The 26,056-nt window shown below is 46.9% G+C and overlaps 1 protein-coding gene across 2 annotated transcripts in view; it reads right to left on the bottom strand.

Annotated features, from left to right (window-relative positions):
* OGDHL (oxoglutarate dehydrogenase L) overlaps window positions 1–26,056 on the bottom strand; it is a 683,466-nt gene that overhangs the window by 133,181 nt on the left and 524,229 nt on the right. For both annotated transcript variants that reach the window (XM_078643351.1, XM_078643352.1), the window contains exon 17: window positions 6,516–6,694. In XM_078643351.1, the coding sequence (XP_078499477.1) occupies window positions 6,516–6,694 (179 nt within the window). The remainder of the gene's footprint in view (window positions 1–6,515; window positions 6,695–26,056) is intronic.

The following is a 26,056-nucleotide window of genomic DNA, read 5'->3' as shown; positions in this document are numbered from 1 at the left end:
CAAAGTTACATTGTATTGGCCCCTTCAGGAAGAAAAGAATGACTCTTTGACTCTCTTTTTCCTTTCTTTGAAGGGCATTAGCTTGTGGTTGTGCAGGTGTTTTTTCAGTGTTTATATATTTTCACTGGTGAGGGTTATTTCTTTCAGTGGGGTTTTATCAGTTATTATAGGTTTAAACCTAAAACCCCACAGCGTAGCTATAGTTAATGTAGTGTGGCGAGTAAGGTGTACAGTGGAATAGTGTAGAGTGGAATGGAATAGAGAGGAGTGGCATACAGTGAAATAGTATAGAGTGCAGTGTTGTACAGTGGAGTGGTGTAGCCTTGAGTGGCATACAGTGGAGTGAGGTAGAGTGGAATAACATGTAGTAGAGTGGTTTAGAGTGTAGTTGCATATAGTGGAATAGCATAAAGTGGAGTGGGGTATGGTTGAGTGGCATACAGTGGAGTGGCGTAGAATGGAGTGCCTACAGTAGGTTAGCGTACAGTGGAGTGGCTCACAGTGAAGCGGCGTAGGCTGGAATAGCATTCAGTAGAGTGGTGGAAACTTGAGAACCACCCAGGCTTCTCAGCTTCTTTTTTTGGCATAATTTATGCATCACTATACGTCTGAAAGGGTATTGTTTTGACTTATACTGGGTGCTCCCTTGTGTCTGGACAAAGCTATACCTCTATGAAGAGCTCTAATGAGAGCGAAACATGTGTCAGGGGTTGCTTTTATTCAGTTCAGGTTGGCTTGGATAGTATTTCACAAAATCCAAAGCTCTAATACTGTGCTTGGAGTGGAAAAAGGCTGTGGTCATTTTTCAGCTCAGCATGGATAGCACTGTGGTAATCCTATGCTTAAAAACTTTGCTATGGAAATGGCAAAATACTTTGTCCCTTTCTATCTCGGCGTGAATGTCACTGCGCTAATCTTATGCTTACAGACTTTGATAGAAAAGCAGACATTTGAGGTGAGCAAATTTAGAGTAGCGATGGTATTGAGAGTGCGCTATACAAGAGCTGCTTTCCACCTAAACTTGAGAACTACCCAGAGCTCTCTGCATCTTTTCTTGCATAATTTATGTGTCACTCTATGCATGAAAGGGTATTGTTTTGACTTATATTGGGTGATGCCTTGTGTCTGGACAAAGCTATACCTCTCTGAAGAGATCTAATGAGAACGAGACATGTGTCAGGGGTTGCTTATATTCAGTTAAGGTTGGCTTGGATGGTATTTTACCATAGCTGTAATACTGTGCCTGGAGTGGTAAAAGTCTTCGGCCATTTTACAGCTCGGCATGGATAGCACTGTGCTAATCCTATGCTTAAAGACTTTACTGTGGAAGTGGCAAAATACTTTGTCCCTTTCTATCTCGGCGTGGATGGCACTGGGCTAATACTATGCTTAAGGACTTTGATAGAAAAGCAGAGTGGAATAGCATATAGTAGATGTACAGAGTATAGCTGCATATAGTGGAACAGCATAAAGTGGAGTGGCGTACAGTAGGTTTGCTTACAGTGGAGTGGCTCACAGTAGAGTGGCGTAGGCTGGAATAGCGTACAGTGGAGTGGCATAGACTGGAGTAGCATACAGTAGAGTGGAATAGTGTAGAGTGGAGTGGTGTAGAGTGGAGTGGCATACAGTGAAAGAGTGTAGAGTGCCATGGCGTATAGTGGAATGGCATAGTGGTATAGCGAAGAGTAGAGCAGCATAGTGGGAATGCAATGGCATGTATTGCAGTGGCATATAGTGGAGTGGCCTATAGTGGAGTGAGGTGCAGTGGAAAAGCATACAGTTGAGTGTCGTAAATTGGAGCAGCGTAGAGTGGCATACAGTGGAATAGCGTAGAGTGGAGTGGCATAGAGTGGACTGTTTATACAGTGGAATTTATTAGAGTAGAGCGGCATATAGTGGAGTGGCTTAGAGTGGAATAGCATAGAGTGGTGTAGCATATAGTACAGTGGCGTACAGTGGAGTGGCTTAGTTTGGAATGGTGTACAGTAGAATAGCATAGCATAAAGCGGGTAGATCTACAAATCTGTGGCAAAATTGTAAAAAAAGAAGCACAGACTCTTGCACTTGCTCAAAATAACCCCCAGGTGGGCCAGGTCCAGGGTGCATAGGGTAAATATAGGAGGGGGGCACACTGGCCCCCACTCCTAGGTCTTATCAAAGCCCCGCCACCTCCCCGGGGCATTTTTAATTATTAATGCGGGCGGGCCCAGTGGACCAGCCAACAGCCCTGGGGACCGCCAGCTCCCCGGGGGCACTTTTAGTAATGAATGCCAGAGGGAAGCCCCGGGGGCCACCACCTTCCAGGGCTAATTATGTTGTGGGGGCCTTGCGGACCCCCACCACCATCTGGAGACAGCCACCTCCCCAGGCCACACTGGTTTTTCCCCTTAATTAACGCAGGGGAGGCTGTAGGGCCTCTTCCACTGCCCCAGGGTCTGCCACCTCCATGGGGCACATACGTTGTTTCTTTCTTTTTTTTATTTTTATCGGAAGAGGCCCTGGGGACCTCCACCTCCCGGGGGCACAAATGCAATAATGAAGGGGGTCCGTTGAGGACCCCCGGTCCCGGGAACCACCACCTCCCTGGGCAAGATGTGAACAAAGGAGGGGTACGTGCCCTCTAAGAGCCCCACGACACGGTCTCGCACGGGATTCTGATTCGGCGTCTTGAGGAGGTGGGCGTTTCTGGCTCCGCCTTGCACTGGTTTCGATCCTTCCTTACGGATAGGTCATTCCAGGTGGCGATCCCGCCCGGTAAGTCGTCATCCTACCCGTTAGACCAGGGAGTCCCACAGGGGTCATCACTGAGTCCCACCCTTTTCAATCTGTATGTGAGACCGTTGGCTGTGGTCGTCAAGCGGTGGGGCCTGACCATGGTCTCTTACGCAGATGACACGCAGCTGGCGGTCACACTGAGTGGGGACTCAGACCTGGAGGCTCCCAGGTTCTGTGATGGTCTGCGGGAAGTGGCTAACTGGATGAATTCCAACTGTCTCCAGTTAAACACCAAGAAGACGGAGATTATGGTGGTTGGTAAACAGGTGGCTTTGTGGGGTGACAAATGGTGGCCTTCGGAGTTGGGTGTGACTCCCCTCCCAGCGGCAGAGATAAAAAACCTGGGGGTGGGTTAACCAGTCAGAATTTCTGCGGCTCCAGCGGGTTCAAAACGCTGCGGCCCGACTGGTGACAGGTCTGCCTAGGCGGTGCTCGGTGTCCAATGCCCTGCGCTCTCTCCACTGGCTCCCTGTGCAGCAGAGGATTAGATTCAAGGTTCTCTGCCTTGCATTTAAAATCTTCAAGGGTACTTCCCCACAAATCTTGGAGAAACTGCTGATCCCCTATGTCCCCTCTCGCACTCTTAGATCGCTAGGCCAGAACTTAGCAGTGGTCCCGCGTTTTAAGTTGAGCAGAATTGGTGGCCGCTCCTTTCGAGTCCTGGCAGCGAGCTGGTGGAATTCTCTTCCTCCACAAATCCGGGCCATCGATGAGCTCCTTCAGTTTAGACGGGCTATCAAGACCTTTTTATTTGTTTAGCTCATCTGTTGTGTCTCTTCTCCTTTCTGCCCGCTTTTAATGCTGTGTTGTGTTTACCTTCTCAAAGCGCCAGGACGCCCCTTTGCTGGGGCAGCTGTGCGCGGTACAAATAAAAATAACATAACATAACATGGCCAGCAATGTGCCGGTGGCCTACCCCCGGGACCTTGCACTTTAGGAGTCATGAGTGATGTCACTGACCATGTCATGAGTGATGTAATATGTGAAGTCATAAGCAGTGCATTGCGGGGGCGCCAGTTATAGTTAGCTCAGCTACCTATATCTGCTGAATGTCTCTGGTTTTGTACAAGTGAAACCTGAGCATAACTTATATATATATATATATATATATATATATATATATATATAATGAATATAATATGTAAAACCTTGCACATACACTCATTAATATTTATATACATGCGAAATGTACGCTTAGAATGTGTCCTGTTACTTCCCAGGAACTCTTAGCAGAACATACAGCCTAGTCTTCAGATTTCAAACAAATGAACAAGGAGTAGTTCAAAGTTTGTTTACAAATCACAAACTACTTCAAGATTTTTGTCTGTAAATTAAAATGTCCATAATCCAATCTTTAGTAACTAGAGATCTTGACTCTTGAAACTCACCATCCATGTAGCGAAGTCCAGCTGCAGCAACACTGTAGCATAATTGCCTAAAAAGGTCATCAAGCACCATGAGGAAATCCATACCCAAAAATATAAGACGGCTGCCATCTCTACAGGCAAACAAGAGGCTTTCGTCCACTGGGAAACTTAACTCTCTGATAGTGCTCTACCGTGCAGCGTAATCCCAACACAGGTGTGGCCTGATTTCAGTCAGCACCAACACTGTAATGATCACCAACCTCTCCTACAATGAACGGCATTCAGCACGGATCGTCTTAAAGTACTGCTTCCTCACACTCAAACCAAACTTGAGAATAAGCGGCACCACCAACCACACACTCTGACACCCAGAACCAAGGTCTGTGTCCGAAAGGGGCACCACCATGCGCAACCTCTTTAAACCAAGTGCGACTACTGTCAGCTCGAAGGGCTATAGAGGACTATAGATGGCAGTTCGGGCTGGACTGTTCCCATAAGGCACAGGGTCAGACTGATTTGCATATAGCCATGTCTGAACTGGGGTGGCTGAGTGAACTAAAGAATGGTGATGGATTAAACCCAGATCAGTTGACTGGGTGTGAGTGTTTGATTTGTTCAAACGCTCCGTCCATCATCCCCTTTTGTATCGCTTTGTTCGCCCTAAGTGTGGCAGGGTATACTCAGACGTGAGTCCCTTGTTCACTTGGCCACTGGATTCAAGATAGCCTGCTGATGAGGATTATGAATCCGAAACCGGTCCCAGGATGCTTGTTTCCGGTCCAGGGAAGACATGGCTTGGCAGTTCGGGCTGGACTGTTCCCATAAGGCACAGGGTCAGACTGATTTGCATATAGCCATGTCTGAACTGGGGTGGCTGAGTGAACTAAAGAATAGTGATGGATTAAACCCAGATCAGTTGACTGGGGTGAGTGTTTGATTTGTTCAAACGCTCCGTCCATCATCCCCTTTTGTATCGCTATAGAGGACTCACCATGGTGGCAGCAAGAAGATTATGTTATCAAGTCTACTGACTGCTCTGGATGGGCCTTAAAGGTGCTTGGGTCTGAGGTAGGCACTGCTCAGACAGAAAAGGGTGCAAATGGACCTGATAGCACTGGGGCTCCTGAAAAATTATCATGAAGTCTCTCTAGGCCTCGCAGTATTCTTACATGGTAAGGTACAGAACCTAATTAATTTAAGGTCTTGTACTACATACTATTACGTAGGCCTCAGAGCTTTGAAACTTAAATAGATCTTGTAACTGGAGTTAAGACAACAGGGCATATACCCACCAAACAAATCAGTGTTTTCAGAAGGCTTCTCAAACTAAAGAATGAGGAAGCAGAGATTTGAATACTGTTCCATAGTATCAAGCCCCTTACAAAAAAGGTACACCCTTCTACAGTTGAACAATGAACTCTAGGAGCAACCAACTGTAAAAGAAGTGCTGAAAGGAAATCTCTTTCAGAAGAATATTGTATGACAGATTAACTGCAGTTCGGGCTGGACTGTTCCCATGAGGCACAGGGTCAAGACTGATTTGAAACATATAGCTGTGTCTGAACTGGGGGAGCGAAGCGAGCTAAAGAACGATTATAGATTCAACCCAGATCTGTGATTGGGGGTGAGTGTCTGAAAAGTTTCAGCGCTCCGTCCAGCATCTCCTTGTGTTTACTATGACAGATTAACTCTAATAGACTAAAGTACCGCCTAGCATGTAAAGCCATATATTACACACAGCGACACACATTACATAAGAAGCTTTGTGGAATAAAACATGTATGGCTGACTAAAGGATAAACCTTTAACGAGTACAATCATCCTTATTTGAAATATCACACTCTTTCCACTCATGTTTACCCTCATGACAACAAACAAAATGGTTTCATAGACTTCAATGCAGTTAGCCTCTTTTCAAACCTATATACTCCTCCAAAAAGGGTTAATTCTCAATAGACTTTAATAGGATCACGCTCTTAAATATCTTACCGTCATTGGCAAGTCAACATGCTTCAAATTACGAGACACCTAAGTAAATTTTTCATGTTTTGATCTAGGAAAACATTCCTGTCACTTTAAACATTCTATTTCAGCCTTATTTGTAAAGCTACTTTCTCTAACAACAGTTCTTTTCTAAAAGTCAGTGCCTGAATCAAACCACAGCTTTAAGGCATGGCAAACTGAATTGGAAGCTGTAAAGTAACATAACCTATGGATCTTAACTTCTCAAGAAAAGGAGTACTGAAGGGATGCTTTGAAAGCCCACAGTGTTACAATTAATTTCAGATAATCCCCTGATTACAGCTATCCCTTTCATTCTTATGGGTATGAGCACAATTGAGTGTTTGGGAGTATGCCCGGAGGAAATCTTACCATGCCTTCCATTCCGTGAGGGAGCAGTAACACAATCCCATTGTGACGGACCCATTTGGCTTGGCCAGTGCTGATGAACTGGTCAATGATGCACTGGGCAGTGTTGTGAAAGTCCCCAAATTGAGCCTCCCAGCAGACCAAGGCGTTGGGGCTGGACATGGCAAAGCCCAATTCAAAACCTAGCGATAAAAAGAAAAAAGTTACTCTTGACTGTTTGTCATGTATATTCTTTGGAATTTTTATGCAGGAGTGCTGCTTGTGAAAGACATCAGAAGAAAGCATAAATCATCCCCTAACAGCTATAACTGCATTTACATGGCACAACGTATACACACTCACATACTACCCAAAATTAATAGGTGAGGCTCGCCCCAGCAGTGTGCCTATCTTACCACAGAAGAAGAAGAATGGCTAAAATCCCCTACTCAACAGATCTTGGGTCTCTGAGGCAAGAATACCTCATATATTTTTTGGGGGCTTTTGTATTCAGCACCTTTTTGCACCAAGAGCGTTTTACATTGATTGTTTTACGTTGTTATGTGAATGCTGTGATATTATATATCACAATCAAGTAACATTTTGGGCGCTTGTCTTCATTTCAATAATTTGACATACAATCTTATCTATACAATACTATCTACTGTGGAATTTGTATTATGAGTATGATAGATTTTGTTTAAAATGTTACCCACAGGACATCTGTGTTTTTTCAGTGAAATTGACACAAGTTCCGTTCTGGGTATAAGAGTCCATCCTTGTTTTTTGATATTTGAACCCAGACACAAGTGTGTCACTGATGCATGAGAAAGGGCAAACCCCAGAGGTTCTGCATTCATTCTCACCTTTCCAAAATAGGATAAATACTCTGGTTGCCATCTGCTCATGATCTGTTGGTGGTTTGGAAAATTGCCCCTATTAACTGACCAGTTATGTGTGTGTTCATACGCATTTGGCAGTTTCATGGTTCTTGTGCACTACTGCAGTGGGTGCAAAGTAGGAGCTGAATTAAAATTGATGTTAATGTTTATGTTAGTGTTTAACAAACTGTGGGTCGTGCCCCACGATTGGGTCGTCAGAAGATTTTTGGTGAGTCGCGAAAGTCCAAGCAATACTTAAAGATGCCTTTAAATACGGTATTTATCTTGTCACATTTGCTGTGCTTCAAAGACAAAGTTATTCTTCTGATTATGTTGTTTAACATGGAGATTGATGTTTACAAACTTTTCTCAATTTGCAGTCGGAGAAAGAGACGTAAAGTGAATTATATGACAATCTTGCCAGGGTACATGAACTGTGAAAAGAAATGCTGTAATTTTTTCGTAACACAGAAATTTTGTTGTGTGTTACGAAAAAATGACAGTATTTCTGAGCAAATACCTGTAAATGTACTGTACACATTCAACAGTTAGGAAAGCAAAAATGAAGACCATTTTATTTTTATAATCCTGAAATGTGATGGATACAAAGACTTTAATAGGATCAGAACAAATTAAGACACTTTACTTGGAGATGCGCAAATACTAAATAGTCACTGAAACTCGGTTTCCACACATTATCATTTGAATGCAATATAGTTTTATCAGTAAGACTGTTTGTTTATGCAAAATTAGTGACCATTTCAACGGAAAATGTGCTGTCTGTAAATGACAATGAAAAATGTGTGGTCTGTAAATGACAATGAGCTACCACATGATGCTTTAGCTACATAAAAAAATTACCATATTCATGTCCATTAAAGCTAAGTGAGTTGCAAAAGTTTGTTGTACAAAAAAAGTGGGCTGTGGTTCCAAAATGTTTGGGAAGCTCTGTTTTAGTGTGTAACCTGCTCTTGGGACGGAAAAGTCCTCCACATTGTAATGAACTTTGCACCCCTGCCCCAACTCTACTGACGTTTGGCTCCCTAATGCTGAATTTTTCCAGTCATAGGCAAATATGGATCATTCATGTGCACTATTAGATAGGCCTGACTCACGAAATGCGGTCTTATTGGGCCAGGACGGCCACCCAAACTGCTATCCTCATAGTGGTGAAAGTCTACTGTCTTTACCAGGAGCTAAGCAGCATGACAACAGTGGTGGTAGCATAGCATGTAGTGATCAGTAGAAGTGAGCAGGTCCTTTTTACCTGAGTCACTGGATTGAGGCCTAGAGGCTCACTCATTTAAGGTTCCGCTGTAGTGTTCTTAACTCACCCATGACCTACATCGAATTGGTGTGTACTGCTGCGCAGTGTAAGTGTGGTGTACATGTGCTGGGTGTATGTGTGTCTGAGAATAGTACAATACAGCGATAATGCAGTGCTGTGCAGTACATATATGCATGTGCTGGGTGTATGTATGCCTGAGAATGGTACAATACATGGCAGGCGCTGATTTCCACTCTGGGAGACCCAGAGCTGTATGTTAAAATATGTGGAGGTAGATGATTCCCGAATACAGATTTGTGTATTGCTGAATTCCTGCAAGCTGTGCGGGACAAACTTGAGAAAGGAAGAGCCAGGCTTCCAGTACACCACTTCAAAGGGTGGTCTTTGATTCTGAGAGAGGTAACAAGGTAGGGGCCAGGGCAAATCTTAGGACTGATACGAGAAAAATATTGAGTGGGGCTTGGACCCAAGGGTAACTTTTTGATATATATAGCACTATGGCTGACATCCAAGGATTGAACTTCTAGTCACTCCCATGGCCTCTGTTGTGGGGCTATCACATTTGGAGTCACTCCTGCTGCGACAGACTGCTTTTAGGAAGAAGAGAGGACAGAGGAGTGGACAACTCACAAGGAAGCAGACCCCCAAACTAAACTTCAAAGACTCAGACTCTAAATCACATTTGCTGTCTTGAAATGGACTCTAATAAGGGGAGCTTGAGACCTCCTAAACTGTCAACTGTGAAGTGCCAAGTGAGCAGTAGCCGGTGTGGGGTAAAACTAATACAGTGACCCTGTATGCCAGAGGGCACCACTGGGACCAATCGGGAATCGTGACTTGGTCTAGATCGTTATCAGAGGAAACAGGCCCAGTGAATACCCTAGCGGACCTGCATCGTGACTGAGGACCACCTCCTGGACCTTCTCAGCTTCTCAGGTAAGGGCTGAACAATTTACCCAGCTTGAAAGAGCAACAAGAAACTCAAGGACTCTCGATCTCTGCCCTCCTGGGTCATGTGCAAAGACTTTACCAAAGACAGCTGCTGCAGCTCCAGCACCTGCAGAGAGGGCATACTCATAGACTCTGGTCACTTTGCACTTTGCTACCGTGGGTAAGACTGATTCTTGCCAGTCGGTCCCAGGGAACTTGCTAGATATCGCTCCCACGCTGGAACATTTTTTACTTTAATACAGAGTTGGATTCCTGAGACTTAAACTACTAGTGGGGGCTTTACCTGAATGTCGCTTATAGTGAATGTGGAATGATCACTACCACTAGCTTGAGGGAAGTGGACTAAGGGATCCGCCTATGAAACTCTAGAGCCCTGATCTCAGGGGACTGTGTGTATTGTTTGTGAATGTTGTATTCTACTTTGTAGTTGTATAGAAATACTTATTTAATCACAAAAGTGAGTATTTGACTGGCTAACCATTTATTGTTGCTGCTGTGCATATTTTGAGTTGTGAGCCTGTGTTCACCCTCCTGTGTCTGCCTCTCAACTGCCCCCGCCCTCCAAAAATTCCTAGCCTGCTCAACCTGTCCTACCGCAGAGTCAGGTGTTGAAGGGGTACTTTGCCCAGCTGCTAAGGATCTATAGTAGGACGGGCCCTAGGACATCAGGAGTAAAAGGCTTCAACCCCCACGGTGGGCCTAGTAACTCCTGCTTGCTCCGTGGCCCTCTGATTGGGGTTCTAATACCTGCTGTAGACATTTTAGTTACACTATTAACCAGAAACCCTTGCTTCAAATCTAAATGTGGTTTGCATGTCAGCACCTCAAGCATGATTTTTGAAAGTTGCAATGTTTGAAGCATCATTCCTGTGAAAATGCTTTTGAAGGCCACTTGCTCAGTTTCCTTGTTTCACATGTAGTTAGACATCCACCTTCCTCTCAGAAACTCACAACATAAGTCTATGTGATTTTATGCTAGAAACATCCCATGAATACATTTGTATATAAGTGATAGATCTTACTGGAACTGCTGTTGTCTTTCTGAAAAAATCAATATTCGAGGAAGTGCTGCACAAAATGTTGAGTTTATCTTTGCACTGGACTTCAGATATGCAGGGCAGAGATCAGGTGATTTATTTTAATTTTGGGTTGGGTTATAGATTGAAGGTAAGAAGTGAAGTGACTCACCTTCTCAGATAGAGCATTGTGAGAGGGAGGTGCACTACCACTTCAATTGGAAAGGGAAATTGGGTTGAGAGGACGGAACTTCAAGAAGTGGTTCAGGGAAGTCCAACTGGATTTCTGTGAGGAGTATTGACGTAGGAAACCGGTTTTAAGAAAGGGGGGTCAGTTATCTGGACTCTTTTGCAAGACCCATCTGGAGAGGTAAAAGGTTTAACTTCAATGACTTCAAAACATCAGAGATCACTGATTTATCATGCATGGAGAAGAAATGCAAAGTGCTTGTCAAAGGATTCCAGATTGTCATCAGAAGCTGAGATCATAACATTGCCATTATTTTAGATTGAGACATTTGTAATGAAGATTAGTGTTGGAAAAATACCTTCTGACCACAGGGAATCTTGCTTTAAAAGGATACGAATGGGTTGCTAGTGACGCTGTCCTGGCATAATAGATTATTGTTGAGAGAAAAGTTTGAGATCTGACTTTGAGGACCGCCACAAAGGCAGTATATTGCCTGGCAATGAGGGCCAGTGGCAACTCTTTTTGCAACCTATATTTGACAATTGAGGCTGTATTTTGTACAGGGCAGGAGGCAAGTGACCTTGAATGAGTTTGGGCCTGCTTTAGTGAACAGCTAAGGGTTAGGTTGTTGAATATTTAGTTTATGATGTAACTTGGGACAAAAGATGAGGAGAGACTATTAGAAATAGTAGGAGCAGATCATGATTGTGAGCAGGAACAACAATACTGTGTGCCGGATTTACAGTTTGGCGGATGGGATGCACCCTCACAAACGATGTGTATGTCATGTCAGCCGTCTTACAAATGGATTATATCCTATGGCACTTGTAATTCGGTGGATGTGATGTCTGTCACATTTGTGACGGAGTACTTAGTCTGCCAAACTCTTAATCAGGCCCTAGATAACTTCCTTTATCTTTGAGATAAGGAACTGTGAGTCTGCAGATCACTCTAATAACTTGTAAGCAGCAAGGAACATGGGTGCAGAAATACTATCAAAATGTGTTACAGTAAAAAAAACCTTTGGCTATGTGCAAGGAGGTATGGTCCACTGTGTACAGGGATCAGCTCATACAGTTCATTCTGTTACCAAGTAAGAGAAATTTTAGGACGCCAAGACAGAACAACAGAAATCTGTGCAGTTTAAGGCATTAAAGAAAAGATAAAAAAAATAGGTTAAAAATACAGTGAATTCTGGCAATTGAATACATGTGATATAAGTTAACTCGTTTGCTAAATGCAAAACATGTTTTGTAATCCTCACAGCAACAACAGGCAATGATGTTGGTGAAACTGAACCCAGGTATCAGTCATAGGCCTCAACTCAATTACTATTTAATACCTGGATCATAAGCTGGAAAAAGAAATCCCTCTGACTGATAAAAAAAACCTGTTAACTTGAGACAGGAGCTACACTGAACCTCATTCTCACAGCAGATAAACAGTTAATCATAGTAAGTAATCCTCAACATCCAAGGCCATAGAGCAACTGACATACACATTGTCACAAAAAGAGTGAGGCAAGTTAGAATGAGAAAAAGAGAGTGCTCTCTAGAGGAACCTAAATTAAAAAAGACCCTGAAAAAGTTATAGACAACCTCATGTGAAGATTAAAATATGTTGCATGCTTTCCCTAACTCATATTTTTTACAACTAAAATTGTTATTAGCTATTATCTGTTTTACTGTGGCAACCTGAGAGGAGTCTCACAACAAAGCTCCAAACAAAGATGAAGTTGTCATTTTCCATTGTCTGGCTGTTATGATTTTTAATATTCCTATGGCGGACATCATCAAATGTCAAATTAATATAATGTTGACTAATTTGAGATCAATGGGATCTCCCTAGAGATCCATTCATATCCACTTAGATAACTTCATATTAACCACAGAAGAACCATTAAAAAAAAGCTTTCTCTTTTCTCTTGTTTTTCATATCTCTCTCTTTTACTGTTTAAACGTGGCTCATTTTCTATGCCCATGAATTCCAGTCTATTTTTAAATGTTTATTATTGCTCCTTAATATTATTGAGCACACTGCGCAATCCCAAAGAATGATTTGACATTTATCGACATATGAGTTTAAAATATGTTGTGACTTACAATACGGTGATATGCTAAGTATGTTTTCTATGCCTATGAACTCTAAAGTCTATTTCTAAAGGAATTTGATGTACAGGAAATCACTTGACAAAGGCAATACGCCGAAACACGTCGTCCTTTAATTGGTGCACAATAAAATATTGTGCTGTCTCCTGCTGTGCCGCGACCTGTCTTTTTGCTTTTGGGGCAAATTTGAGGACTTCTTTTCGATATATATATATATATATATATATATATAGATACATAGCTGGATAGATAGATAGATAGAAATATAGATAGATAGATAGATAGATAGATAGATAGATAGATAGATAGATAGATAGATAGATAGATATAGATATATGATATATGATATATATATTATTCACCAAAAGGAGATGGCGCTGCACTCCAGGAGTCAGTTAACAATTCTTTAATACAAACAACAGATTCCCAAGACGCGTTTCGACCTTGTGTCTTTTTCAAGTGGGTGTTAACTGTTTGACGTGCTAATTACCATCATCTATATATGCACAGGTATTATGGGAGTTGTAGTTTTTATGTCTTTGATCCTGCTTAGTGCTTTAATTTTTCATATCCCATAATAATGCAGCATTATTAACTATATACAATGTGAGCATAGAAATGCCTACCGGCCTCCGGGCCCTTTCTCCCAACTCAGCAATAACGGACCACATCGGTGCCTTAAGGCAATACATTTTTACTCTCCATATTGCTTGGAGAGTCTCAGCCACAGCGATGAAGACGCGCTAGGCGCTGCTGGACGGAGTATATATATATATATATATATATATATATATATATCCCGTGAGCAAGCTTCGTGATAGGCGAAACGCGTTGGGTTAAAGTTGGAATAAAGCCACTGTAACATTTCAGAAGACGAGTGAGTGCGTTTCATTTACCCTTTTGGGAACTGGTATATATATATCCCGACCCGCGGCCCGCCAAGCCTATGCAAGAGAGGCTGGGACAACAGTGGGGGGCCTGAGGGAGTCACAGGACACCATTCCCACACGGGACCAGCCACCGTTACAGCAATCATCTTTCTCCCCGAGTAACTTAACATCAAACAGTTACCCCCGTGCACTGCCTTCCAACCCTGGTGAACTGTGGGAGATGTAGTCCAGATTCAAAGACTACAGAAGGTGTGCATTCAAACAACAGGGGGCGGAGCTCTCCGACCAATGAGGGAGCCGGAGGAGACACTTAAGGTGAAGATGGAATGGCGGCTCGTGTGTGGAGGCATCTGACGAGGCGAAGGGTCGCCGAAATGCATAATGCCCAATGTCCACATTAAAGTCTCCCAAAAGGATTCCTCCGTGTGGCCTCTTACCTCTTGGAAGTGTAGGGGTGTGTTTGGATGTTTTACACGCTGGCCAGTAGCGTGTTAAAGAGGCCCTGTTCCGCTTAAGAGGCCGGAGCATTGCTGGCAACAGTTGTGGACTTAACCAAGGTTTTGGTAGCTCCGGCCCGCCTAGGACTGCGGAAGCTTGGAATTGGGCTGTTTGCCAGGAGCAGCTCGACATGGTGCGAGGAGCCGGGAATCATGTATCCCGACCCGCGGCCCGCCAAGCCTATGCAAGAGAGGCTGGGACGACAGTGGGGGCCTGAGGGAGTCACAGGACACCATTCCCACACGGGACCAGCCACCGTTACAGCAATCATCTTTCTCCCCGAGTAACTTAACATCAAACAGTTACCCCCGTGCACTGCCTTCCAACCCTGGTGAACTGTGGGAGATGTAGTCAAGATTCCAAGACTACAGAATGTGTGCATTCAAACAACAGGGGGCGGAGCTCTCCGATCAATGAGGGAGCAGGAGGAGACACTTAAGGTGAAGATGGAATGGCGGCTCGTGTGTGGAGGCATCTGACGAGGCGAAGGGTCGCCGAAATGCATAATGCCCAGTGTCCACATTAAAGTCTCCCAAAAGGATTCCTCCGTGTGGCCTCTTACCTCTTGGAAGTGTAGGGGTGTGTTTGGATGTTTTACACGCTGGCCAGTAGCGTGTTAAAGAGGCCCCGTTCCGTTTAAGAGGCCGAAGCATTGCTGGCAACAGTTGTGGACTTAACCAAGGTTTTGGTAGCTCCGGCCCGCCTTGGACTGCGGAAGCTGGCCCGCCAAGCCAATGCAAGAGAGGCTGGGACGACAGTGGGGGCCTGAGGGAGTCACAGGACACCATTCCCACACGGGACCAGCCACCGTTACAGCAATCATCTTTGTCCCCGAGTAACTTAACATCAAACAGTTACCCCCGTGCACTGCCTTCCAACCCTGGTGAACTGTGGGAGATGTAGTCAAGATTCCAAGACTACAGAAGGTGTGCATTCAAACAACAGGGGGCGGAGCTCTCCGGCCAATGAGGGAGCAGGAGGAGACACTTAAGGTGAAGATGGAATGGCGGCTCGTGTGTGGAGGCATCTGACGAGGCGAAGGGTCGCCGAAATGCATAATGCCCAGTGTCCACATTAAAATCTCCCAAAAGGATTCCTCTGTGTAGCCTCTTACCTCTTGGAAGTGTAGGGGTGTGTTTGGAAGTTTTACACGCTGGCCAGTAGCGTGTTAAAGAGGCCCCGTTCCGCTTAAGAGGCCGGAGCATTGCTGGCAACAGTTGTGGACTTAACCAAGGTTTTGGTAGCTCCGGCCCGCCTCGGACTGCGGAAGCTTGGAATTGGGCTGTTTGCCAGGAGCAGCCCGACATGGTGCGAGGAGCCGGGAATCATGTATCCCGACCCGCGGCCCGCCAAGCCTATGCAAGAGAGGCTGGGACGACAGTGGGGGCCTGAGGGAGTCACAGGACACCATTCCCTCACGGGACCAGCCACCGTTACAGCAATCATCTTTCTCCCCGAGTAACTTAACATCAAACAGTTACCCCCGTGCACTGCCTTCCAACCCTGGTGAACTGTGGGAGATGTAGTCAAGATTCCAAGACTACAGAAGGTGTGCATTCAAACAACAGGGGGCGGAGCTCCCCGACCAATGAGGGAGCAGGAGGAGACACTTAAGGTGAAGATGGAATGGCGGCTCGTGTGTGGAGGCATCTGACGAGGCGAAGGGTCGCCGAAATGCATAATGCCCAGTGTCCACATTAAAGTCTCCCAGAAGGATTCCTCCGTGTGGCCTCTTACCTCTTGGAAGTGTAGGGGTGTGTTTGGATGTTTTACACGCTGGTCAGTAGCGTGTTAAAGAGGCGTCGTTCCGCTTAAGAGGCGGGAGCATTGCTGGCAACAGTTGTGGACTTAACCAAGGTTTGGTAGCTCCGGCCCGCCTCGGACTGCGGAAGCTTGGAATTGGGCTGTTTGCCAGGAGCAGCTCGACATGGTGCGAGGAGCCGGGAATCATGTATCCCGACCCGCGGCCCGCCAAGCCTATGCAAGAGAGGCTGGGACGACAGTGGGGGCCTGAGGGAGTCACAGGACACCATTCCCACACGGGACCAGCCACCGTTACAGCAATCATCTTTCTCCCCGAGTAACTTAACATCAAACAGTTACCCCCGTGCACTGCCTTCCAACCCTGGTGAACTGTGGGAGATGTAGTCAAGATTCCAAGACTACAGAATGTGTGCATTCAAACAACAGGGGGCGGAGCTCTCCGACCAATGACGGAGCAGGAGGAGACACTTAAGGTGAAGATGGAATGGCGGCTCGTGTGTGGAGGCATCTGACGAGGCGAAGGGTCGCCGAAATGCATAATGCCCAGTGTCTACATTAAAGTCTCCCAAAAGGATTCCTCTGTGTGGCCTCTTACCTCTTGGAAGTGTAGGGGTGTGTTTGGATGTTTTACACGCTGGCCAGTAGCGTGTTAAAGAGGCCCCGTTCCGCTTAAGAGGCCGGAGCATTGCTGGCAACAGTTGTGGACTTAACCAAGGTTTTGGTAGCTCCGGCCCGCCTCGGACTGCGGAAGCTTGGAATTGGGCTGTTTGCCAGGAGCAGCTCGACATGGTGCGAGGAGCCGGGAATCATGTATCCCGACCCGCGGCCCGCCAAGCCTATGCAAGAGAGGCTGGGACGACAGTGGGGGCCTGAGGGAGTCAGAGGACACCATTACCACACGGGACCAGCCACCGTTACAGCAATCATCTTTCTCCCCGAGTAACTTAACATCAAACAGTTACCCCCGTGCACTGCCTTCCAACCCTGGTGAACTGTGGGAGATGTAGTCAAGATTCCAAGACTACAGAAGGTGTGCATTCAAACAACAGGGGGCGGAGCTCTCCGACCAATGAGGGAGCAGGAGGAGACACTTAAGGTGAAGATGGAATGGCGGCTCGTGTGTGGAGGCATCTGACGAGGCGAAGGGTCGCCGAAATGCATAATGCCCAGTGTCCACATTAAAGTCTCCCAAAAGGATTCCTCCGTGTGGCCTCTTACCTCTTGGAAGTGTAGGGGTGTGTTTGGATGTTTTACACGCTGGCCAGTAGCGTGTTAAAGAGGCCCCGTTCCGCTTAAGAGGCCGGAGCATTGCTGGCAACAGTTGTGGACTTAACCAAGGTTTTGGTAGCTCCGGCCCGTCTCGGACTGCGGAAGCTTGGAATTGGGCTGTTTGCCAGGAGCAGCTCGACATGGTGCGAGGAGCCGGGAATCATGTATCCCGACCCGCGGCCCGCCAAGCCTATGCAAGAGAGGCTGGGACGACAGTGGGGGCCTGAGGGAGTCACAGGACACCATTCCCACACGGGACCAGCCACCGTTACAGCAATCATCTTTCTCCCCGAGTAACTTAACATCAAACAGTTACCCCCGTGCACTGCCTTCCAACCCTGGTGAACTGTGGGAGATGTAGTCAAGATTCCAAGACTACAGAAGGTGTGCATTCAAACAACAGGGGGCGGAGCTCTCCGACCAATGAGGGAGCAGGAGGAGACACTTAAGGTGAAGATGGAATGGCGGCTCGTGTGTGGAGGCATCTGACGAGGCGAAGGGTCGCCGAAATGCATAATGCCCAGTGTCCACATTAAAGTCTCCCAAAAGGATTCCTCCGTGTGGCCTCTTACCTCTTGGAAGTGTAGGGGTGTGTTTGGATATATATATATGTACGTATGTATAAATATAGTAAAATCCTAGCAGATGCTATGAAGATATATGACGCTGTGTAACACATACATAAAGTTCTAATACTTAATTGTTATGTTCAAGTTTTAAAATACTCAATATGATGATCCTGTATCTCTGTATGTAGTGATATTTATGGAGTGCAAACCTAGCTGGATAGCAATGCAGCACTGTACATGATTTGGGAATTTACATGTTTGCATTTCAAATTCACATTCCCTTTCACATAAAATCACACGTTTCAGGCACAGTGAGATAAAATAACTGTCTAGAATAACATTATTTGTAGTCAAAATCCATATTCTACCTCCCCGGGTTCCAAATTAGCAGTTAACCACTAACTCACATCTCCTTCCACTCTAGAGAGGAGACTAGGAGATTTGCCTGTAATAAAACAGTTTCCTCAATCTTATGCACATATTGTATGTCTCTAGCAATAAATATAATATTGCACCTGAATCTCTTTCTATTTTTCTTAATAAAAACATCAGAAAAATCTGAAAGCATCAGGCTTAAAAGAATTATATATAGCACTGAATCTGGTATATTTGTTTTAACTTGCCTCTATGCACATTTTTTGGGGGGGGCACCATTTGCACAGATAGACTTTGATAAGTTAACTTTATTGTTCCTTCTACAAATAAGGTAGTTAGGGTTTATAGCACCTATATTTGTATTTATTTTTTTAACAAGGAAACATCATACAGTCTGATACTTTATGTTGAAATATATCATGTCGAGTACCATTGAGTTGGGTAACATTGAAAATCTGTTATTCAGCGCCAGGAGACCTCTGGGTGAACGTGCGCTTTACAAATACACGTTTTTTGAGTGTCGCAAATGAGTGTGGCGGCTAGATAGGATGCACAAACCTGACTTTCTGGCTCAGTGATTCCCTAGTTTTGTATTGCAGCCCATCCCCGGTTCTTCCAAGCAATTGGGAAGTACCGGGTGCTTGTGAGGATTGGCTGGGTATCTGCAGCAAGCTTCTCGAGCGATCCGGATGATCCATGTAGCTACTTTAAGAACCAGCCGGTACGGAGCTCGGGTCAAGGGCACAGCGGAGGAGGCCGCCCGGGCCCCAGAGCGGAGGAGCAGAACAAGCTTGCTGCAGGTGCTCGAGGCGCGGAATCAGCGACATGTCGTTCCTACCTGGAAATGACCGGAGAAGATGCTGAGAGAGGTCTGCGGCAGTAGACCAGAGTGGCCTGGAGATAGCGCACACCATCTTGCTTGCTAGCGGAGAGGCCACAGCGTCTCTGTCGGCAGAGTTCGGACCGACCAGGCGCTGAGGAGGGCGACTCTGGGACTCCGATCTAGCCGCATTAGCTGTGCCACTTTCGAGCTACAACCCAACAACAGCAGCAAAGTGACATGATCTGACTAAGGCGCCTGCAGAACTACTACTCCCAGAATGCCTGTTGACTGGGAGGAGCTGAAGACATATAATCTCACGGCGCGCAGGCAGCGCCGTACGTGATTCTCCATGGAAGTTCCGTGTGTAACTTGTGTTTTCCAAGCAGTTCGTTCCGGCTTGCTGGATCCGTTTTCACGTTTCCTTAGCGTTCTCGGCTGAGACGCTGGTCCTGTCCGTTGGAGCCCTGCTTCGCTGTTTCTGTTCGGCGGAGTCGGACTTAATCCTAAACGTCCTTTCCGCTTACGGCTGCAGCGGGGAAGGGCTTACTTGCATTCTTGGCTGAGACGCTGGTCCTGTCCGTTGGAGCCCTGCTTCGCTGTTTCTGTTCGGCGGAGCCAGACTTAATCCTGACGTCCTTCCCGCTTGTGGCTGCAGCGGGGAAGGGCTTACTCGCGTTCTCGGGTGAGACGCGCTGCGGCAATCATTCCTGTTCTGGGCTGGAGGTGCCATTATACCCTGGTAAGCCTCGGAGGAGGATTTAACCTTGTACTTTCTCGGCCATGGATTGAGATATATCTCGGTGTACTGCTACTCGTGCTGGGCTCAGCTACTGGTACTGTGGAACCTTTTTTTTTGCTCACTTGCAAGACTTTGTTATAGCAGCAACTTTTCCTGGATACAGACGCTATCCCTTTTTACACCCTGTTCAAATCATACCCTATGTTGTTTTTTCACTGGCTACTGGTCAGGGGTTTACTTTTGGTTATTGGGAGAAATGACAGGGTATGTATGTGGCCTAGTATGCTTTTTTTTTAAAGATAAGAGAGAGGTCATTTGGCAGAACATTAACTCTTGCTTTGTGTTGTAGAAAGCTACTGATCAGTGTATTAGAGAAGCATCTACTATGTCAGTCAGAGAGAAGGGTTCACCTCCTGAAGTTGTGTCTAGGTAGGTGTTCTACTAGCGAGAAATACTGAGTGTAGTTAGAGATACATGTCATTAATTCCTGCCATCTTCTCATTTTAGGTATCCCTTCCGTTGCTGCTCCTTCCCTTTCCCATCCCTCGCTTGATTACCTCTATGCGTTGTGTATGATCATTCATTCAGAGTGTGGGGAAATCAGGAGGTGGAACCCTTTGAGCATCACCCTGATCCTGAGGAGCGTACGATCGTGACATAAAGTTGCTGACCCTTACATCAAGACCGGCTGCCACAGCGGGAAAAAAAGAGGCCGGCCATTACACGACTACTGGTGGCGGGCAGCTGCTGCATGCTACGGAGCTGCTGCCACTTCAGAGCCTTGGTTTTGCCCCATCCCCGGCCCCCACCTATGCACACGGGGCCCGGCATTTATTAGTGCTTCCTCCGGTGCTGGTGCAAGAGATGCTGGCGGCCGCCTCGGCGCTCGCACGCTAACCCCCCACCCATTATGACTCGGACCTGAAACTTGTAAGCCTTAATGTACTGGGCCTGAACCGCCTGGCAAACCGCACTGCGATCCTTTCCTTACTGGAGCACTCCGAGGGAGATATCTGTCTGCTTCAGGAGACCCACATGCTTGTCAAGGACACCCCCGTATGCGAACGCTGCGATTCCCTCGTCAATACTGGTCTTACGGAGCAGCGAAAAAGAATGAGGTGGCCATCCTTCTGGGGGCAAATTTGACGGCAAGGTGCTATCCACTTTTTATGAGTCCAAGGACAGGGTTCTAGCTCTCCGAATTCAATGGGGGTCCACGCTTCTCACTTTGCTTAATGTCTACGAATCTAATGCGCATCAAGAGCCCTTTTTACGCAGGCATGTCGCAGAGGGCCTGGCCTCCCCGGATTCTGCTTTAGTGGTGGGTGGGGACCAGAACCTGGTCATGGACAACAATTGTGACCGGTCGGGTCAGCACTACACACAGGTGGGTGCCTTCTCTCTGGAGGGTAAGCAATGGTTGGCCGATAGCGGCCTTCACGATGTCTGGCGCATTAAGCACTCGGACAGGCGGGATTACACCCATTACTCTGCTGCTCACAAATCCTACGCACGTCTAGACATGTTCTTGGTCTCTGATTGCGCTTCTTCCCAGGATCAGCGACGCCTCTATAGCCACACGCTCCCTCTCTGACCATGCACATATCTCTATTTCCATAAGACCCGAAGGGATTGGACGCATCCCTGCTAGATGGCGGCTGCGCGTAGGTCCCTTACATTCCCCTAGCACTGTAAAGAGTATACGTGCCAAGCTCTTAGACTACCTCCAACACAATGACACTGGTGAGACCTCTCTAGCCACGGTTTGGGAAACTCTCAAAGTAGTGATCCGTGGGGAATTTATAGCCACCTCCTCCCCTGACACCCGGCAGCGTAAGGAAGCCCGTCAGGGCCTGGAAAAGGAAGTGGCAGAACTGGAAGCGATAGATAAACGCACCGGGCCCCGAGGGTTTGGCGCTCATTGGAAAATAAGCAGATTCTTCTTAAATGTATAGACCTTGAGAGGGCGGAATATGCTTTGCTTCGCCTCCGCCATAAGTTTTATTTGGGTAGTGATAGATGTGGTGAGGATGTTGGCACAGAGATTTCGTGCTAGGGCGGTGGCAGGGACTATCCCCTCCTTAAAACGGTCTACAGGCGAGGAGACCTAGACTCCCAGATCGTATTGGAATTTTGACAATTCTACCAATCTCTCTATATCACGGATGCAAATGGTCCCCCTGACGCACAAGATTACCTGGAGTCTAGAAACTTTACCCACCTCCAGAAAGAACAGGCAGAACCTCTGGAGGAGCCCATTCGGATGGAGGAGGTTATCTTAGCTATCTCTTGGCAGAAACTAGATAAATCCCCGGGCCCCAATGACTCCTCTGCCCTGTTTTATAAAACATTCTATCACAAATTAGCTCCCGTTTTAACCCGGCTGTTTAACTCTATTCTAGACAGTGGGGCGGTAACGGATTCTATGTCCGAGGCAGCGATTTCCGTAGTCCTTAAGCCTAATAAAAGACCCAGTGCTCTGTTGCTCCTCCCGCCCGATGTCGCTGCTCAACATCGATGCGAAGCTCTTCACGGGCATCCTAGCATCGCGGTTGAACCCCTAATAGCGGGCCTAATCAATCCGGATCAGGCAGGATTCATTCCCACCCAGGGCGGCGACAATACCAAACGCCTTATGCACCTCCTGGACAGCGTTCAACGCTCCCAGATAGGTGCCGTGCTCTTCTCCGTCGATGCCGAAAAGGCTTTTGACAGAGTATGCTGGAAATATCTCTTCAATGTCTTGCAGGGCTTTGGGTTTGGCCCCCGCTTTGTCCAATGGGTGCAGTGTATCTACCATGCCCCCCGGGCCTTTGTTAGAGTCAATGGAGTGTCCTCGTAACCTTTTCAGATAGCTAGGGCACAAGATAAGGGTGTCCACACTCGCCCCTTTTATTCACCCTTTACATGGAACCCCTCGCGCATAAAATTCGTGACCACTCGGGCATCCACGGTCTCCAGTTCGGAGGCGACACTCCTCTAACCTTCCTCCCCACATTGGTTGAAGAACTTGAGGCTTTTGGACGACTCTCTGGCTTTAAGGTCAATCTTGGCAAGTCCCAGGTGCTTAACTTGTCCTTACCACAAGCGCAGGTGGAGGCCCTCCGGCAGACCCTTCCTTTGCATTGGTCTCCTATTTGGGCATCCTCCTGACCCCCTCGCTCCCACGTACGTTGGAGCTGAACTACTCAACGCTGGTGGCCCAGACTCGGAAAGCGCTGGACGGGTGGACTAAACTCAATTTGTCTTGGTTCGGGCGCATCGCCGTGGTGAAAATGACAGTCCTGCGGCGAATACTCTACCTGTTCCAGACCCTGCCTTTGGTACCGCTACCTAAAGCCCTACGAGCTTTGCAGCTGGCCATGAACAAATTCATCTGGGGCAATAAGAAGGCACATCTTTCTGTGGCACAACTGTTGCATCCCAAAAGTGACGGGGTGAACCTGCCATTAGTCCACAGATATTTACAGGCCGCGCACCTTCGATATGTGCTGGAGTGGAACCGCCCACTCTCCGAGAAGCACTGGACCTTCATGAACCAGGCAGTAGCCGGTCCGAATGTCTGGCGTGAAATCTGGCTCCCTCGCCGATCGCGTTCATGGGGTCTTTACTCCTCCCCAGTCACGGTGGCGACAATGAAAGTATGGGACGCAGTAGCGCTCCTAAAAGGCCTCACAACCTTCCCCTCCCCGATGACACCGATGGTCGACAACCAGGATTTCCCCCTGGGATGTAAGTCTGCGGTTGCCGAGTGATGGAGGGAAGCAGGCTGTAAGCGCTTGGGCCACTTATTCTATCTCAATGGTATCATTCCCTTTGACCGGGTTCGCCAAGACCAAGACCTTGACCTTTCCCGAACTGACAAGTTATATTACCTACAGCTCCGGCACTGGGCTACCTCTGGGGTCTATCTACCTCATGTCTTTCGTAAGCTTACCCTTTTGAGGAATGGATAGCGAATAAGAAAGATGACAAGCATCTCATAGCGGAACTTTATGTCCTCCTTGCCCCGCACAAGACAGGGTACTGCTCACGAGGTCAACTTCGGTGGGAGGAGAAACTGGGACGGGCCCTTACGGACAAGGACTGGGACAACATCCATTACAGAGCCCACCACACGGCATACAACACTGCTGGGACTGAATCCACATTCAAGGTCGCATCCTATTGGTATCTTACGCCCGCTTGGAAACACCAATGGGACAAGAATCACACTGAAGAGTGTTGGCGGGGTTGCGGCCTGACGGGCTCCCTTGCACATCTGCTCTGCCACTGCCCGAGGCTAGAGAGATTTTGGGAGCAAGTGCTCAATGATGTCGACACAGCATTTGACACTGAGATTCCTCACTTCCCAGCATACACCCTGCTGGGACTCTCAAACCCACTCACTTTCCCATTGCGGTCACTGCAAAGCAGGCAGATGGCGTTAGCATTGCTCCCGGCGCGGCAAGCGATATTGGTTCACTGGGGTACTACCACTGTTTCGGATCATACGGCTTGGCTTCATAGGCTCTGGATGACCGTTGCCATGGAACGACTCTTGCTGGTTCTAGATCAGAAGAGCGAGAAAAATGCAGAACTTTGGGCTCCTTTCATAACATTACTATCGAAAGACCTCCGCGAGGCCACCTGCCCCAAACTCCTGCCATTTTTACATCTAATACCTCCAGCTCCAGAATAAGGAGTTCCCCACCTGGTCTGGCGGGAGGACCGAAGTCGGGCTGGGTGGGTAGATCGGGTCGCTATACGACTCCTGAAGACCTTGGTATGAATCCCCCTTTGATTTCCCTTTTCTTCTAGGAGGTGGATGGGAGGGTGGGGGGTTTTGCTCCTTTTTTGGTGTGTTCTCGTTTCTATACCTGCACTGCCCCTTGCCGGTTTATGCTGTTCTTATTCTTTTGGCTTGATTTTGAGCACTGCAAGCCTCCGGGATGTGGGCATTAAAGTTGTGGGTCTATATACACACTCTATGCATTGTCTTTTAGCAGCCGGCCCCTGTGGTTGTAGGCGATTGGCTGTGTACAAGTGTTGAGATACCTACCAACTAAATCAAAAAGCCACACTTCCCGCTGTGAACCCCTTTGACACTCAGGCTAAGTGTGGGTACCTGTGGTAAAATTGAAAAAAGTCTTAGGGGGCGAATAATTGAGATACTACGTCATGCATCAACATAAGAAAACAGTGAACGCCATTACAACTGCATTAGGAGGTAAAGAAGTCGAGGTACAGCACCAAACTGGAATGACATGGTGAGCAAAAAAATTATGGATTTTGGCCCATATCTCTGTACTGGGGTGAATGTATGACATTGTGTATGACATTGTTCTCCATTCTGTCCATCAATTGTTCTTTTTACGAGGTACAGCCACCAGCAGGTGGGTGAAGGGTGAAATGCAAGTCAACAGCACATGGCCCAAGTGAAGAGGAAAACATGTACAGATATTTATCCTTCAAACCCTTAAGCCATAGGTTCCTGCCAGACCCACATCACCAACGTATTCCAACCCACCTTATGATGTAAAGATCTGCCTTGAAAACTTGAATCATTAATGGGACCCCAGAACTACATGGAACTAAATCTCCATCTATGCAGGGACAATGCCTGTCTAAGGGACAGGAAGACAATCCAGAGGTTGCTGTTACAGCACTGTCTGCTTGTGCTGTCCATTCTGCTTCCTTTTTTGGAGTACTGAAGCAGGAACTGTGAAACCACAAACCTAGATGATTTGCTGCAGAAAAGCTGCAGTAGAAGGCAGTGACTCCACAGACATGCCGTGCCACACCGAGGGGGTGGATTTTGTGCTCTGGGTTTCCTTACATGTCAGAGGCTGGAAGCTGGTCCCACTACTTTTTAGCCCTGTGAAGGTAGCCCCAGCAGGCTGTAGCTGGGCATGTGGGTGAGAGTAGGCAGTGACATGGGTCAGGGTTTCAAATGGTAGCTCTGCGAGGTTCCGGCACAGTACTGCTGAGGTGGAAGAATTCCTTTAGTATACATAGGTCTTGTCAGTCCTCTGTGAGGAGAAATTAGTTACTTTTGGTTTTCTTCCTTTACCTTGTTACTGTTCTGATGTGCACCAGAGTTTCAACTATTAGCCATTCAGCAAATCTAGGCTGTTGGGAATTGCTCTAGTCGCTGTCTGTACTTTTTAGGGGGTGAGAGCTTAAGGCAACAATGTTTAAAAGTGAAGCGGTTCAATATGGGCC

This window comes from Lissotriton helveticus, chromosome 5_1 (genome assembly GCF_964261635.1).
Source record: "Lissotriton helveticus chromosome 5_1, aLisHel1.1, whole genome shotgun sequence".
Taxonomy (NCBI): domain Eukaryota; kingdom Metazoa; phylum Chordata; class Amphibia; order Caudata; family Salamandridae; genus Lissotriton; species Lissotriton helveticus.
This window is presented reverse-complemented; position numbering and strand designations above follow the sequence as displayed.